At 37.9% G+C, this 18,260-nt stretch overlaps 2 protein-coding genes across 4 annotated transcripts in view; both read left to right on the top strand.

The window, feature by feature from the left end:
* Positions 1-18,260, top strand: part of lin37 (lin-37 DREAM MuvB core complex component) — a 114,527-nt gene that overhangs the window by 41,135 nt on the left and 55,132 nt on the right. The gene's annotated exons all lie outside the window — the stretch shown is intronic.
* aplp1 (amyloid beta (A4) precursor-like protein 1) overlaps positions 158-18,260 on the top strand; it is a 32,489-nt gene continuing 14,386 nt past the window's right edge. For all 3 annotated transcript variants that reach the window (XM_055227873.1, XM_033980614.2, XM_055227872.1), the window contains exon 1: positions 158-453. In XM_055227873.1, coding sequence (XP_055083848.1) covers positions 385-453 — 69 coding nt within the window. In that variant the 5' untranslated portion in view covers positions 158-384. The remainder of the gene's footprint in view (positions 454-18,260) is intronic.

The following is an 18,260-nucleotide window of genomic DNA, read 5'->3' as shown; positions in this document are numbered from 1 at the left end:
TCAGGAGGTAATTTCACATTTTGTCCCTGAATCCATATTATTGCGATCTGCTTGAGGATTTCTGTAATACACATCTCTCGCCACCAGATGTCTCTCTTCACCAAGCCAAAAAAACAAAGCAGGAGAGCAGCGTGTGGGTGAAATCGCCGCAGAAACAGGGCTTGGTTCAGACTACATCCACTTGCACATAATAGCGGTGGGTGCCATTGGAGAGAGGGAGAGCGCGCACTGTGATCAGACACACAGGAAGGATACCTCATAAGGAAGCAGACGCACTATCCATCACACCAACTGATGTAACCAAACGACGTATACTCGAGTCATTTATTTGAGAATTGTTTCTCCCAGGGACGAAAACACGAGTGACACCAACGAAAGAGAAAAATGGGACATACTGCGGTACCTATATTGATGGCTGTATTGTCCTTCTTCCTGTGGGGAGACAACGTCGAGGTAAGAAATAAAACTACAACGTTGCGCGTAATAATTTCGACAAATGGCGACGTGACTGATGCGATTAAATACATGTATGAGCATCTTGTATCACAAATTGTCCAAAGGTCCAGAATGCATCTTCCTGCCGTTGTCAGATACTGAGCTATGTATATGGGACACCATTTCATTTGTAAATGTATCATCCAAACGCGACGACGCACGTATTTCCATCTGGGCAGAGGCATAACAGTGGGGTCGTGAGCGTTTTAAAAGTCTGCTTCTGCTGTGTGTGATTTTTGTACGCTGCGTCAAGCCCAGGCCTGTGTCTTGTCAGAAGAAATGTTATAGGCCTTGGATCTGTAGAAAGATGGAGATCAAATGTAGTTTCATTGCATCCATATTTTGCGCTTTTCCTCTTTTACTGAAGGGCTTATACATTCCCAAGTGTGCCAACAATGCCAGAGCTTATAGGGAATAGACAATTAAACTACAAGAAGGATTTGGTGTGGATAGGTAGTTTTGTTACATGCTGTTACTCTGTTGTGACTTTGACATATCATTGTGCATTGAGGACCTCAATAAGGAGAATCCTAATAATTTATTGCCTTCTCATCTGTCAATAGCCAAACAGCAAGTACAGTAGAAAGCCCCCACACACAGAAAGACAGATCAATGTTTCCCCAGCTGCTCCTGTCTCTGCCCCTTCTCTCTCCATGACCTTACAGTCTGTGAGGGGTTAGAGCTCCATTTCACTGTAACAAGCAAGGGCACATTTCAAACTAATTTTAAGGGGTATGACTTCAATAGTACAGAATGTGATTTCCTATTCCACCTTAAAATACTCAGGTTTGGAGTATTCCCCTTAAGAGGATTTGTAGATGTTTATATATTAGTGATCTTGTGTAAGTCGTGGCAGTCCTAACCCACTCTCCCTTTTTCATAGAGAAATCCATCTCCTCCATAAGAGCCTTAGTGGGATTACTGTGATGCACTAGCAATGGGCTTGAGCTTCATACAAGGAAACCTGCTTGTGAAGGTTTACATTGAAGATTACAGCAGAAGAAGGGAGGCTCTGCTGGATTAGGCTGTCGCATTAGGCCTAATAAAACTGTCAGACTCCTCTAATAAATCACCTCCTTGAAATTAGTTAATTTGATGATCCCATTTTCAGAATCCACTGTGTTTTATTGTGTGCAAACACTATGAAATATGCAATTATTTCTGATATGCTCTTGTTACTTGATCGACAGACTGTTATCACAGGTTTATGAATGTTTTCACAGTTGTAGACATTTCCTTGAAAGTATAAAGCAAGTTACAGTGCTAGAAGCAAAGTGTCTTATCAGAGTCTGGGCGTTTGTACAGATGCTATTGTGTGGGAAATACTGCATGTTATGCTATAGATTCTATAGATTAACTTACACACATATAGTTATGAAACATGTATAGAACTAATCTAAAATAATATAGTCAAGATAAATTGCATTATGTGGAATAAGCATTGGAGTGTGTTTTCTGGTTGTGTCAGACCAGAAAGCTCAAGTCCAGTCCTATTGGCTTAGGACTAGACGAAATATACAATGGCCTTTCTGGCTGATGCAAAATGATGTATATATTTTAAGTGTAGAAAAAAGCATTGAGTCTTACTGTTGTGTAACATCCTAATCAAAGTTATGCAGAGTGAACGTGGATATATTCCCACTATCTTTACATAAGGAGAAGAAGACTCTAAATTGGATCTCTATTTGGAGACAGAGTACCAGGGAATGATTTTAGGAAATTTTTTTTTGAAAAAGTGAGTCATGAAATTGCTTGCAGCTCACGACTACCTGCAGTGCTGTGATAGCTGTAGGCCTGTTCCCAATCCACACCACCATCTGCCTCTCGGAGCAGGACAAGAGGATTTTGGTTAAAAAAAAGGAAAAAGGAAATAGATCAGGACAGCTAGACCTCTGTATACACACACTCACTGCGTTGGATTCACGTAATTAATTTTAGAGCCAGGAGATAATCGTGTTGGACTAATGGATTCCTGTGTGCTCGCTTGGCTCCATTCTAAAGGCCATGAACCAGTGAACATGAATGTTATCATTTTATTGTGTCACTTATTCTTTTTGCTAGCATACTTCCACTTACAATTCTATAGTGCACTTTCAAATTGATGTGAATTATTCATGAACATTCATTTTAGAATAGGCACAGTAGGGTATTAGAGAAATGCATTTTTTCAAATGTTCTTACCACTGACAAGCTTAGAACTGAGTGACAGGAGATCAAGACTAAGGAATGCATGAATCCTCAATAGAAAACTGTTTATTTTTGAAGAATTAATTTCCCAAAACAAAATAAGTAGGTTACCATTTGCTTGAACTTTCAGTTAAACTATTAAACCATACCTCCTTGTAGGTATCGCTGATTTTATGGGTAGAATAAAGTTACAGCCATTTACAGCCAAATCATTTATTATAAATTACATTTTTTGGGGGATTATTGAGATGTGCATATAGTTCACTTATCCTAGAATCTGTGTTTCCCATTATAAAAGACTACAGTGATCCTCCTAATAGTCTAGAATTAAATCTGTCATAGTATTATCAGTCTGCAATTGATGTTTTGCTTGTATAATTCTCTTCAAAATGCACACTTAAGTCATCTCCAGTAACATTTGAGAAAAGACTTGAAAAATGAATTGCTAAACTAATCCAAAAATGTATGATGATGATGATGTCACTTATCATTTGGTGAGGACAGGCATCCATACGTTTCAGAACATGCTCATGGAGTGAATGAAACAATTAGTTCCAAATCTTACTCAACAAAACAGAGCGTTCTGAACTCAGGGGAAACATTTGTAACAGTGTTTGTATGATAAGCCTTTCAGATATAATGTAGTCAGAGAAAGGTTATGTTGGTTATTTCTACACTGATTTTTATTTAAAGCTTTGTAAAGCATTGCCCAAGTGTACAGATTAGAAACGTAGCATCAAAACTAGACTTGTTTGTATCAACTGGAAAATTTGACCTCTTTTGAATTGTTTTAGAATGGCCTTGGTCTGTATCAAAAATAGTGTCCACATGATATATGATATAATGTTTTTACTATATATTGTGCAGCCCTGTTATTGTCAAAAAGAAGTGTTTTTTATCATTGTCGAATAGAAAGTATCAAGCCTTTTCCTAGGTATCAACATCATAGTTTTAATTTTTAATACTGAATTTATGACAATACTAGCATGGATACAACTAGCTGCGTCACCTGGAGCGTACTCAAAACCTCTAGCTCCTTCTCGAATCGTGAGCAGCAGATATATGACTGTGCTGCAGTCCAAGGTCCAAGGTCTGCTGCAGAAATGTCTGGCTAAGCATAATGGTTTCTGTATAAAGTTTAATGCCGAAGGAGAGCACCCTGTTTAGTACTGCCGGCTGTGGGAGGCTCTGGTACCCTCTCAAACATCTGCAGTGTGCGATAACGCTGGTCCCGCATGTTTAGGGAGAGAGAGAGAGTCCTAGCATCACCAATGATTTGAAAAATGGAGATTGTAACTGAGGGAGAGCAACAGGGTGCAGGTGATGGACAGTGTGTAGAATTTGATGTGGGCTCAACGGTGAAGTGTATGCTAATAGAGAGGGCTATTTAGTGCTGTACTCTAAAGCAGCAGTAAAGTCAGGGAGTGTGGTACTTACGGACTTGGCATATTTTAATGTCTGTTCTATAAGGACTCGTAGGATGAATAATGGAATTCTGTTCTGTTCCATTGACAAATGGGTACAACTTTACAGAGACTCTCCTTGAAGGCGGAACAATTAATCACATTAGCACTTAAGTATTGTGTAGCATAAATTCAGGCGCGGCAGCATCTCAGTTGTTAGAGCCCTCGTGTACCAACCCAAAGGTCAGGGGATTGATTCCTACTCAGACCAAGTAGTGTGTATTTGTGTGGAGTGATTACAACTCAAGGCTAGATTTTACATTTACATTTATTATATATATATATATATATATATATATATATATATATATATATATATATATATATATATATATATATATATATATATATATATATATATATATATATATAATCTCCCCTTGGTGGGCTAAATGTAAATATAAAATCTAGCCTTGAGTTGTAATCACTGGTGTTCCTCCTCAGTCAACTCAGTAAAACATCCGTCACTTGCAGCTTTATAAAGATGGGAGCATTAATTATTGAAGGACACTGGAAGGTCTGGCTCAGGCTCGTCAGCTGCATTTTGGTGCTTGTCACGCACTTTTCATACACAGCTAAAACTGCAGTGTTCACCTCACTCACCATTTGACGCCTCTGTAGTAGGTAGAGCAGCATTAACAATATGTCACTTTAACAACCGCTTTCTACCCAGAGTGACCCCTGCCTCATTATTTCATGAATCTATTTACAATAATTGTCTGTTTTTCAATAGCTTAGTTTTCTCTGTATGTTTTTATAAGCAGATAGAGACAGACAGTTAATATGATAAATCAAACTGTATGCATCAAAGGCAAAGCCAAAATCTAATTCATAATTCATTGCTGTAAAGTGGGGTAAATCGATCAGTAACTGCTTGATAATAATTCCATGATGACAAATTTAGGTGTTATTAGGAAAGGTTGAATAAGACAAAAAAGATATATTATAAATGCATTGAATCTGGTGTCTGATACAGCAATAATGTAGCAATATATTGTGCATGTCTAAGTACTAGTGTGGATTCTAAATATATATATACCTCACCCCACTTGTATATGATCATCGCATATATTGTAAATGTTGTTTCTAAGAGTAAGTACTGGAACAAATGTACATTGTACTCTTTTAAACACAGCTATAAAATGATATTTGCACTTTTTTTGAGCAATTTTCCAGACTTTCATCTCACATTTGATACACCTCAAATAATTAATTTAAAGGCAAATTTGAGTTCATTTCGGCTGGATTTCCAAAATATCTTCTTGTTATCATTAGCGGGATTAATATTAAGATGATCACTTTTGTCTATATTGTCCAGGCCAAACCCACCTCCCTCCAGAGCACACAAAAGATGCCTGTCTCTTACCTCTCTCATCCATCTCTACCCACCACACCCCCTCCCTCCCCGCACCCTCCTCTGTTGTGTCTGCTGTCTGTAACTGCCACATCTCAGGACCACTCCCACCCCAGACCCTCCATTCTCCAGCACCCCCCCTCCCCATTCTGCTCAAGCAGCTCTAACCAGCCCCAGTCAGTCACATCACAATGATTTGAGAAAATATATGTGATTTGTCTGACCGGCATTGTGATTAGATGTGCGATTAGTGTTTTAATAATAGAATGTTCCCCTTTTAAAATGTGCCCAGAGAGAATTGATAAAAAGATTGAAATATGCGTTGACAGCAGAACATGTTTGTACAGATCTAAACTACAGGATAAACTTTTTTTTTGCAGAATAAGACAGGGCATTTTGTGTTTTGTGGAGGAACTCATGATACTTCAAAAATTGCAGCTTTTGCCAATTGTGTCATATTGAAATAGTGATTTTGATTTGGTTGCAGTTAATCACGGAGCTCTATTTTCGTTATTTACCCTTCTTGATTTATTTTTGAGCTATGGTTTAAACACAAGACTGGCCACATATACGTTGACTTTGTTTCTAACTAGCTGGCATAGTCTGGCAGTAACAAGAACTGAACATCATTTGAATTTTGTTGAATATTTGATATCATTTCTATATATAGAGAAGTTCGCTGAGGTTATGGGCGGGAGTCATGAGGGATGGAAACAAGAACATCTCTGATCTTGTCCATTCTTCCCTTGAGGCCTAATTGGTGCTTCTTAGACACAGATTTTGCAGCTTATTTTTGCCTTTTGTGGTGGAGATAATGAATGAGAGTCTCAGGTGCTGCTGTCAAGGCCATCTGGAAACTGAATGCTTGAATCACTGTCTATTGTCTGTTCTGTGTTCAGTAATTGTAATTATTCAGGTTAGAATATAATGGAAAAGAAATAGAATAATTGTGACATTTTAGAATAACTTTTTTTTTCAGTTCAATCTTGACTCAAAAAAGTAAACCTATGTAAAGTGTTCTGGGTGTTTATGTCATGTTACTTTTATCATTCAGAAAGTTTGATTTCGTAAAGCTGGTCACATTGTGGAGAATTGGTGATCTGATTGGTGATCAATGTGAATGAATGCCTCACAGCCTAAAATTCTCCCCCATAGTCTAAAAACAACATGGAAATTAGACTCCGTTACTCACTGTAAATGGTTACATTTATATGATATACCTCTTTTCTACCTTCAAGGCACTCAAAGCACTCACCCATTCATACACGCTCATACACCAGTGTATGTAGACACTAGGGGCGAGGTGGGTTAAGTGTCTTGTCTAAGGACACAACAGCTGGAAATGTACCGCCAGTGAGGGTCAGTGAATTTGACCACTGAACCAATGATGTTTGTGTCAAGAGTGGGATTTGAAACAACAACCAGTGGACAAACTGAGCTACTGTCACCCCTAAGTATTATTATAAAGAGTCTCCACTCCACAAACGTGACTGGTTAAACATTAAATATAGGCAGTAAGTGACATTTATACACTACAAATTGAATGAGACTAAATAATTCAAATAAAAATAATTTGTTCCACCATAATCTTAACAAAATCTATGGGAAACACTCATGATTCGTAAATCCTTATCAAAGACCAAAAGCAGTCTATAAACAACATCTTATTGAACATAAACAAAAAGAATGATTGATGTTTAGATTGGGCAGTCCATATTGAGTTTAAAACCAGTAGAAATCAGATAAGGGTATTATTTAATCCACTGGGCAATTCTACAGCACAAATCCACAGACTACACAGATAGCTTTATGTTTTTGCTGGAGAGAGCTGGTATAAAATTACACTTAGATGCCTAAAGCCAGTCATGACATGTCAGTCTGACACCAACACTCAACTCTCTCAAACTCACTATTTATGGGCATCACTCATTTTCTACATGTTTTATTAGTGTTCATTTTTATTGCCTCATTAAAAATATAATAAAACATCAAAATGATATGTACAGAAGAAATCTATTCTATATACAAATTAGATTTGTTGTTGTTGTTGTTGCTGTTGTTGTTGTTGTTGTTGCTGTTGTTTTTGTTGTTGTTGTTGTTGTTGTTGTTGTTGTGAAAATAACACTGTCTAAAATTGAGGGTATTTAATGAATCTTCAGTGGAATTAAAATCAGTATTTGAAATTTTAGTATTGTGACAACGCTAATCCAAATATTAAAAATGAGCTATATTGTTTGTTGGTTTAACCAGACATATCTACATGAATGTTTTTTTGTCTGTCCAAAAACATGATGCTCGATACATAGATAAACACAGACTATAATTTTAACTGTTTGTTACAACATTTTTCATCTGTCTTATACATCCTCACTTGAAAAGTAATATTTCTCTACTGCATCTGGGTCTAGATCTTGTAATGAACAACATGACAAATGTTTGACTTACACTCTGATTCACACAATATTATGCAGCAGGGAAACACTCATCCATAACAAAGTACAAAACATATTGACTGTAAGGGACAAAGGTGCAGACTAGTATTCACATTACTTTCAATAGCTTAGTGGCTACAGGGTCATGGGTGAATTCCTCCTTTCCTTGTCTGCTTTTAAAATGGAGTATATACAAGCTTTCTTGCGCGACTTTTGAGTTGTGTCCTTCGGCAAGACAATTCACCTCAGTGAAGCGTACACTGGATGAACTTGGCTCCTCTGTGAACCCAAAGGCATGAACATAATTTCATTTAGGTGAGCTGTGATGTTGCAGCTGCACTTTTTCCTGTTGTCAATGGGTACAACTAATGTATATCAATAAATGTTTTGTATTTTTTTTCCAGGCTTAGAGCAATGAGAGAAGTCTGCATTGATTTTGAAACATTTGAAACTATTAGTTTAAAAGACAATAACGTTTTTCCCTTTTTTTCCCATTTACCTTGGATTTAAACGATTACAGGTGTTTGGAGTTTTTTTTAAATGCCTTCTTACTGTGAGTGGGGTCACCTCCACTGATCTGACCTTTAACCTGGTGCATGGTGTCATCTGCTTGTCTCATGGACATAGCTATGTTTAATTCCATATTGTGGAACATTTTAGACAAAGCAATAACTAAGACAAGCACCTTTAAACTTTATTTTTGGACTGCCCCTGGTGTTGTGTTACTTAAAATGTTTTGATATTTCTGTTTCTAGATGTCAAGTATTTGTCACCTAAATCACCTCAGTGTTTAGTGAAGCCTGACTTAAATTCAAAGCCAGTTCTAATCAGCTGTTCACAGGGCGGACAAGCGAGGTGTGCTGATAATGAGCGGCGCTGGGAGAGAGAGGGGCCATGAGTGACATGCAGTAAATTCTGTAGGGAACCGGTTGCTACAGTAACTGGCTCCTGTGGGCGGTGTATCCACGGCAACCACCCTCCGTGTCCAAGGGATGCTGAGACAGAGAAAATACAGAGTTAAAGGACCTAAAACTGTGTGTTTACATGTGAGCATATGAGAAACCAGTTATGAGTTATTACAAGAAATACAGGATGTACTGAACTAGTTTATTGTTTGTTTATGTTGTTGTTGTTTTTTTGGAGAGGTCTGGATTTTAAACTATACTTTTGCTCTGTGTTCTTCTCCATTTAAGATAATATGTAACTGATATTTTGCTGACAACCTACCTATATGAGGGACACACGTGTGTGCTATAAAAATGTACTATCCATACCACATTCATATGGAGTCTTAGCCTCATAGGTCATAGGTCAAAATGATATGTTAACTTTTATGATTACAATTATTTAGAATTAGTGTGTAATAAAATACTACCTATTAGGCTGTATTGTTACAACATATTCAATAGTTAGTTGCTCCATTTCACTTATCATTCTAAAAATGTATTCAACAAATGTGGTTTACGTCAAAACATAATCTTGTTTACAATATGTCTTCTTTGTGTGGCGCATGGTTCAGACAGCCTGCCTCTGTATGTATGTACGTATATATAACCCCAAAGCCTCATTTCCATAGGGCTCATCTGTTAGACAGCTCCCATGGGAGTTGGCACGATGTGATCAGATTTATTTATGTGCATAAATAAGAGACAAGCAAAGAGATAGATGAATGTTTTAACCCGGCTTTCTGTCATCTCTAAGGCCCAGCTCGGTCTTCCCCATCCCTCTTCATGGAAACACTCAAATGGGATTATTTATTGCCTGTTGCCATGGCATAAATCCAGGTCATACTCATTGATCGAGTATTGCAAACTATTAGTTAAAGGTGGACTATGTTACTTTTCTGCTGGAGGGTCAGCTACCTGTCTCCATGGAAATGTTATTGCTTTCCCTGGAATGTTTGACAGTATGTCACGTAGTGTTAAACTTAACGATCTCTGTGGAAACAAACAGGAGATGCTAATTCTAGGTCTAGGTCTTTCAGAGAGGAGGGCCCACTCACAGTAAGAGTGCGTATTTATTAATATCATTTAACATCAATAAACATGCTCATATTTGAATAAAGAGTAGGCTTAATGCCATATTGTGGAGCATTCCAGGGAAAGAAAAATCTTCATTAAAACAAGCAAGTGGCCTTCTTCCAGAAAAAATACATAATACACCTTTAATTGTATACTTAAATTAAATAATAAGCAATATGGACTTGTATAAAATATCATGATGCATTTCACACTGTTAAAAATCACCAACTTCTAGGTTTTAGTTCAAATCTATGTGGAGTTCATAATTAGAACAGACAGATGTGATTTGTTTTGACATGCCTGTGGAGCTGTGGGATTGGTGGACTTCTAAAACACCAAAAGCAAAAGAGGGAAGATCTAATTAATAATATAATGAAACCTAGATAGAGCCAAAGTAAAAAAAAAAAAAAAAAAAAAAAGTTGTGTTGGGTTCCTAGACCCTCCCATTTGTCTTCAAAAAGTCTCCTCCTCAGAAGTGCTCATGTGATGTGAAATGTCAGCTTTGATGAGAGGGAAGCATGCCACATTTAGGCCTGTCATGATAAATACTACATCAACATATGGTTCAATACTTAACAGATGGTACAATCATTTTAAGGGGTCAATATTTATCGTTGGGACTTTCTTTGTACTACTTGGAAATATTTTGTTAATTCTATATACGATAAGATCTGAGCTGTAGAGGTTTGAATCATGAACTTCTATGACTCATTTTAGATATAAACTAACTGCTTAAGTGTTGCATTCTGTTCTAAAAATATAAGGCATATATTACAAAATAAGCAATTAGAACACATGGTATATGGGATATATAATATATAAATTGTAAAATGATACTTGTACCAAATATGCTTCATCCTTTTCTCCATTGGTCAGCATGTGTAAGCAATTATTAATATAACCATTGCTTAAATAAATAATCATTTATTCAGTTCAACGTTAAATACATAAATCACTATTCTTTCTATTGTTCCTATTGTGCAAAGAAGAAGAAAATCCCAGATTCAGTGGCAATTCTGTTTGTATTAGAATGCTTCAGATGGACCTGCTCAAATCTCCACTAAGCCCCTGATTCCTCCAATCGGAAGGTATCTGTGTGCAGCTCAAATCTCATCACAGCTTCAGACTGCTGAGAATTAACAGGCTGCATCCCCATGTGTGCCACTGTCAAGGAGGTTTAGCCATGTTACATAACAGCAAATATCTATTGACAATGACCCATGAAATGAAACATTAGAGCCTTGCTATATTACCAACTCTGTTTATATTTAGGCAAACATTATGACCACTATCAGTGAATTACAGAGAATATCTCTTCATTCTAGCACTTGATAGAGTGAGGATGGTGTGGCAATAGCTCAGTGGTAGGGGTAAGTGTGGCACAGTGGCTGACTGGGTTTTGACTCCTGGGCAGCGTGGGAACTTTCTGTGTTGAATGTTTCTCTGCATGTCCTGGTGAGTTTCCTTCGGGTACGCCGTTTCTCCAATTTGCCTAAAATGTGCAAAATTGGCAAAATCCTCTAGCTAAGGTGGTCTTGGTCAAGCCTGGCTGGATATCTGGAGAGGGGACCCATGCACCCACTGTGGTCCCCATTATTCCTCGTGGTTGGTCCATTTGCATTGAAAGATGGACCTTAATAATTCATCTAATAACCCAAAGGTTATTAGTTAGATGCTGTTTAATTGTGCATTCTTGAGTAACACACTTCAGAATGTGTTTGAGAAGGCACAGTTTGATAAGTGAGACAAAGCCTCTCTTAAAAGTCTGCTCTTATTGGATGTTTTCACTCTATAACTATCAATTTTCAAGAAAATACTGGTGTTGAAATAGTGGCAGCTGCTGCATATATCATGACCACCAGTAACAGTCACTTACTCATAATGTTATGTTGGAGTGGTTTATGTAACTATAATTACATTTCTTATACTATCTCTTAATTCATAGAAAGAACATGAATTGCAAATTGACCAGTGCTCCTTTGTAGTATAGCCATTTGAGGACAGAACACTCAGTGCCATGCGTCACGATGACTCAAAATTAGCATTGGTTTAGCAGTGGGTGTGATGGAGGCAGACGTGCGTGGACTTGCTCATCTCAACTATCACAATTATGGCAAACACATTTCCAAAACGCCTTCCCCAATACTTCAGTGTTCATATGACAGATGATGGCAGGAAGTTATACAGCTGGAAAAGAGAAATGAAGTCCTATATTCACAAGTGGAAGTAAAACTATCAAAGTTCTGTTGAAAGTCTGTTGCCCTTACTCAGTTCATTCTATTAATAATGATTCAAATTATATTAATGCAGCTTCTGTTGGCTCAGTAACTTCAGAATATTTGACCAACTGGTGCTGAAAAAATATTTTTCCTTTAGTAGCAATTTTTGTCCTCTGGTAGGGCCTGAGGGAGCACTACAGAAAGGTAGGTAGGTCGCCACAAATAGATGATGAAAACTAAGATTTTCCTCAAAGAAATTGTGTTAAATTGAATTTATGAACATTGTAATTCTGTTTTAACATTCTGTCTTATGATAAATACATGAAAAGGTACATTCAGTACAGGTACCTGGGAAAGAATGCTAGGTAAGCAGCCTTATAATGACCTCTATTCAAATGCCACATATTATAATTCCTTCTTAAATCTAAATAAAAGTCCATTTTGGGGGCTGGTATTGTCTGCAGTTTGAAAATTAGATAGAGCCTGGTGATTATATGGCCAGCTGCCCACAGAGCACTGCTGTAATCTGACTGATGAGGCAGAGTTAGAGACGACAGCATGTTCCAACATCTCTCCAAACAGCAGCCTCCACTGTAATGGCTGCTAATTAAATATTAAAACCAGATATTCTGCTTAGTACATTGGTTTACAACTCTGCATGGTGCTGTAGGCTAATAGGCTGCTAAAACCCAATGAAGTCATTTCCACTTTGTGCATCAGTTTCCTATGAATCGAAAATGAATGTCTTCAATTAGCCATTAGCGGGGGATATACAATAATGAGTGTAGATGCGCAGCGCTAACCTGCTCCATCCTGCTCTGTCCCCTCTGCTCCAGGAGCCTGCCGACAGACTAATGCTGCTTCTCCCTAATAAAGACATGCCACACCAGGAAGAGGCTTGATGGAACCTATGAATAATTAACTAATATGATTACAATGATGAATGCACCCCAATCTATCTGGCCATTTAGCACTGGCCGGAGGCAGGAGAGTTCAGCTGCAAAGTGTCAGGTATTTTGTGTGAGTTTTCTTTGGGAGCAAAACAGCAAGATATATAGGTGCACTATGTAAGTTGCCTGGTCGATGCTCTGTCATCAGTTTGTTTCATCAAAATGCTATTGCTTTGTTTCACAATATGGTATAAACTTCATTTATGGTATAAACTTCATTTATTCAATTCCAGGCATTTTTATTCATGGGTTAAAGCATCCTGTTACATCCAACATTTTGAGGACTTTTTCCCATTCAAAAGATGTAATATTTTGTTGACAAATGTCCCAATTTTAGATCATTATGGAACCTATGGATAGAGTCACCTTCTTGTCTCTATGAATACTGATAAGTTTTATGAAAAAAAAAACAACAAAACTATAAAACTATATTATCTCCATGGAGAACAAAAGGTTTCAGACCCTCCACCTAAAAACTTATAAATTACACCTTTAAAAGTAGCTTTGAATAAGGACTGAGGAGAGAAGATGATGCCCTGAGGAAGACTCTTTCTACTCCACCATCTGTGCCGCAGTGAAGCAGCAGATACAGTATCAGAAGAGCACAGTTTAGCTGTGGGCTCTGTTTTGTAATTTCACTGCTGTGGCGCTGGCAATGGGCCATTTGAATCAAGTTTACACAGTGATCCACAGTGCATGGGTAAGTATACAAACGATTTAGAGTTTTTTATGTATTCATTCATCTCATAATTCATAACAAGTCATTAACAGCTCGTAATTTAGTACTATTTGTGCCAGTCCCAGTCCTAAATAAATAGAGGATGCCTTATCCCAAAGTGTCATGTGAAGCATAGGCTGTTTATATAAATGTACATAGCTAGCCTGTGTTAGGCATGTTCTATCAAAAATGATGACTGGAATCAATCAGTTAAAATCACAAAAATGTATTCCCTGCCAATTACAATCCTAATACACAGCTTTGGGTCAGACCATTATCCCTAACAGCCTACGTACGCAGGACTTAAATCAGGCGCTCTGACTGCCTGCCTTTCCCTAGACCCAGAGATAAAAAAAAAAACAATCATGAATATGCAAATAATATGTTGAGCAGGTTCACGCCTTAGTTCCTTCTTCAAACATCTTACATTTCTCTGCGACATCCCCTGCTGCACCGGTCTTTTTTTTTCCACAAATAAGTCCAACCTGGAGACATCTCTGGCTGCCTTATCTCTTTAAAGGAGTTCCTGCAAAGCACACAACTGCCTCCCGTTATTCAGAACACACTGTTGCCTTTAAAGGGGCACTATTATAGCAGATAGATGAGAGTGTTAAAGCATTAAAACAGTGCTCAAACCAATATGTGACGTCATTAAAACAAATATATAAATTCAATGTTTTGATATATGGTGCACCTAAGAAGCTTTATTACTTGATATATCCTTCACCTTCTAGTCGCTGCATTTCCAACAGAAAGTGAGCATGCTTCCTGCTCCATCGACTCTGGCTTCAATTCACTTTCTACTGAACTGCTGCTGTCAGGCTCGTCAAATGTTCGTATTAACCTGCTATACATGATCCTGGTGTTTTTATTTCTCCATTTTGTCAGTAAATCAAGTTATGAACGTTAATAACAGACCAATGAGTTGCCCTCTTTCGCTGAGGTTGCTTCAGCTAGAGTTAGCAATAGGTTTGATTGACAGTGTTGCAAAAGGCCCACTCTCTGCTATTCCAGCAGGGGCAGAGTCTTCAACAGCCTGGCTCCAGATTGGCTTTTTGGTTGCTATGATATTTGCCATCAGAATTGCAAATATGAAACCCCATGGAAGTATAATAAGATCTGGAAGATTAACCAAAAGATGGAGTCATATTGTTTTCAATGGCTTGTGCTTATTGGCACAAAATGCCAAAAATGTTTTTTTCTTCCACATTATCTGAATACTGGCCTTGCTAACGTGTGACATCAGAAACGTGTACATTTGATTAGTTCTGACCAATCAGAGTGATAGCTGCTAGGCTAAATCTTACAAAGATGATAGGATAGGTGACTTGAGGATTTAAAAATTCTAAAAAGTTCATGTTGTGAAAATACAGAAGAATTCCTGCAAAATCTGACCTTTGTGAAAGGTGTCAATGTCCTGTCAGTCGAAAAAAAAAAAATATTTATACAGTACTATGTAATTTACCACGTGGGTTTATACTAGTTCTGATACTGATTAAGACCATTCTAAAACCATCCAGGGAAAGTCAGTTTTATGTTTTCTTTATTGATACTTGTTGAACTTGTAGTTTTAGTATTGATTAGTATCTGGGTAATATTTTTGAGAATCCTACATCACATTTTTAAATAAATACAGCTATATGAGAAACAAGAGGGGAGTTGAATGGTACCTCATGTCAGTGCTGTTTCTTTTTGTAGTCTTTTTGTGATGCTCACACACTTTGGCCCTGTGACTTCAAGAGTGTGAACACAGAACAAATTACTGTAACAAATGCAGGATAAAACAGAATTGAAGATCAATGCAGTGTTTTATGTATTATCAAAGCCCATGTACCATGTGATGGCACTGCTCTCCTTGCTTTGAAGTGCTCAGTGCGTTTGTGGAATCGCGCCGTAGTGTGCACTCTGCCAGCCACTTGTCGTTTGACAAATGATTGGTGGACTCCTCCCCTCTCTGCCTTATACTTGCCTGACAGGGCCAAGAGATTGCATCATTATGGGATGAAGTCATGCTGCAACATAAGGGTGGAACAGGTGCTGAAAATTTAATTAGGGCAGGGAGGATGGAGTTGTTGGGACATGTAAAACGACTATCCAAGCCAAAATCAAATTGGGTGAAAACTCTATTTACTGAGAAATTAAATCTATGCCACAACAACATGTCATAGTCATTGGTGCATTATAGATGCTTCTGATGCTTTTTGTTCAGGTTTGGAAGTCCAACTGTACTATAACTGTCCAGAATTCATAATTACTTTGCTGTATATGTCTATTTGATTGTGTATCCACCAAAGTACAGCCTAAATCAAAAACCTGGCAAGCTAAAAGATAATACATCACAGAGGCCAAGAGGAAAAGCAGGCGGTGAAAGGACCAAAAAGCCAATCAATGTCTGCAGCTTTATATCACCAGTTTGTTATTAATGGGGCAGTTTTCTGCAGTGGGCAGCTGCCAGGACCAGAGCACTCTGCCTCCTCAGCACTGGGACATGATATGTGGCTCCACTGCATTTAGGCCTCTAGTTACCACATAATACTGAACCAGCCTTACTGTGCTGTAGCTTTAGGGTCCGGTTTAGTTATGATTTTGATCTCTTCTGAAATCCTGCCCTATTATGAATACTACACAACTATTATAATACAGTGTGTGCCTCTACAGAAAATCCTAAACAGAAGGAGATTACAGTCTGATGTCAATATACACAAAAACACATATTTGTCAACAGTGTTATTAACCCAGATATGTATTTTAGCTGTCATATTCTCATGTGTTCTATGTGTACACATACAGTATTGATACCAAAGTACAAAAGCTATTTATATCTGCAGAAAAAATGCTTAGTTGATTTTATGTGCATCTCAGGGACTCCCTGTGTGTGTGTGGATAATGGACAGACCAAACACAGCTGTCAGGAGGTTTCAATCTATAACAATTTGTAGAACTACACCGCCAGAGCTCCAAACGTGATTAGGAACTACACGCAAAGACAAGTCACATTCTCAGACAGTGCCTGGATCAGGTGTGTGCAAAAGTGTTTTTGTTCAATTATGTTTGTACTATTTGTGATCAGACTGAGACTTATGTTAATTAAAATTATAATAACTAAATTTTTTTTTTTTTTTCAAACTTGAAAAGTCACTGTTGGAACATACAGTTGTAAGTAGACAGTCGGGTCATATAAGTGGAGCGTTATATCATAATTTGTGAAGCACATACAGTAGCTTTGTATCTGTGACCATGGACTCACTGCGTGGACGGAGGAGTTGTTGTCTTAAACACTGTTTCTTATTGGTGTTATCACAGGAGGGACATGTAATCTGGTCCCATCACACTGAAGATGGGCGTGCAGCCTTGGAGAGCTGGAGGTCAGAGCCGAGGGCTCCTGATGGACTACTATTGATTTAGCAGAACGTGGCGATACAGTTGCAGTCGCTCACCATTGATTTTCTGCAAATGCAGTAGTGAAGAGCAGCAGAATGAGAGCGCAGGGCCAGAGGGAGCTGCAGGTTATCTGCTCAAATATCCGGAAGTTTGTTTTTTCTTTGTGCTACTGACCTTCTCCAAGGCAAACAGAGAGCGCTTAGATGTTTGCTGAGCTTCTGAAGTGGCTGATGGGGCAGCTCAAGTACAGCTTACTCCTACTAATTATTATTTCTCTTTTATGATTACAATTCATTTAATTGCCCTGACTGACATGAACCACTTATGAAAAATGTTCACATTAAGGCTTTGAATGCCCAAAAGCTATTGAGCATGTCAAACTCAGTAAAAATGAACCTTTGCCATTTTCTTTGTTATTTTAAATCCACTTTTTATGTAATTTGTGTGATGAATTTTGTACATCAACAGAGCACAGAATTTGATTATGAGTAAATGTTAATTAAACTTCAAACATGTTTCATAGTCATTGGTGAGAGTGTCTTTGATGGCCTCCCATATTTTCTCTCTACACTCATCCCTCAGGCTCAGTCGCTGTAGTAATTGGCTCTGCAGCGTCAGGCGTCTTGTGTGTCGTCAGTGGCTCTATCTCTGTCAGAGCACATGAAAGAATACAGCTACAGTACCTCATGGCTCCAGGCTTCATCATTAAGGGGTTTTCAGGGTTAAAAAGTTCACATTACATGTACTTTCTACCCCCAAATGTACCTGTCAAAAAGGAGGATTATTTTTCAAATTTTTAGGGGAAACTAGAGAAGATTTGCTCACCAGTTAGAACATGACCCGTCTGTGCATCTTGATACCTTTTTAACTTGTAACTAGGGATGAAGGGTTTGGGCAAGAAAAAAAAAAAGATTAAAAAAAGATTAAAATTAGATTTAGTAGTATTTAAAAATCAAGATTCAGTTCACAGTGTTCACAGTGTTCACAGTGTACTGAGTCATTAACATGTGAGAGCGTGCACTTCAATGTAGGTCTTGACA

The sequence above is a fragment of the Periophthalmus magnuspinnatus genome, chromosome 16 (genome assembly GCF_009829125.3).
Source record: "Periophthalmus magnuspinnatus isolate fPerMag1 chromosome 16, fPerMag1.2.pri, whole genome shotgun sequence".
NCBI lineage: Eukaryota > Metazoa > Chordata > Actinopteri > Gobiiformes > Gobiidae > Periophthalmus > Periophthalmus magnuspinnatus.
This window is presented reverse-complemented; position numbering and strand designations above follow the sequence as displayed.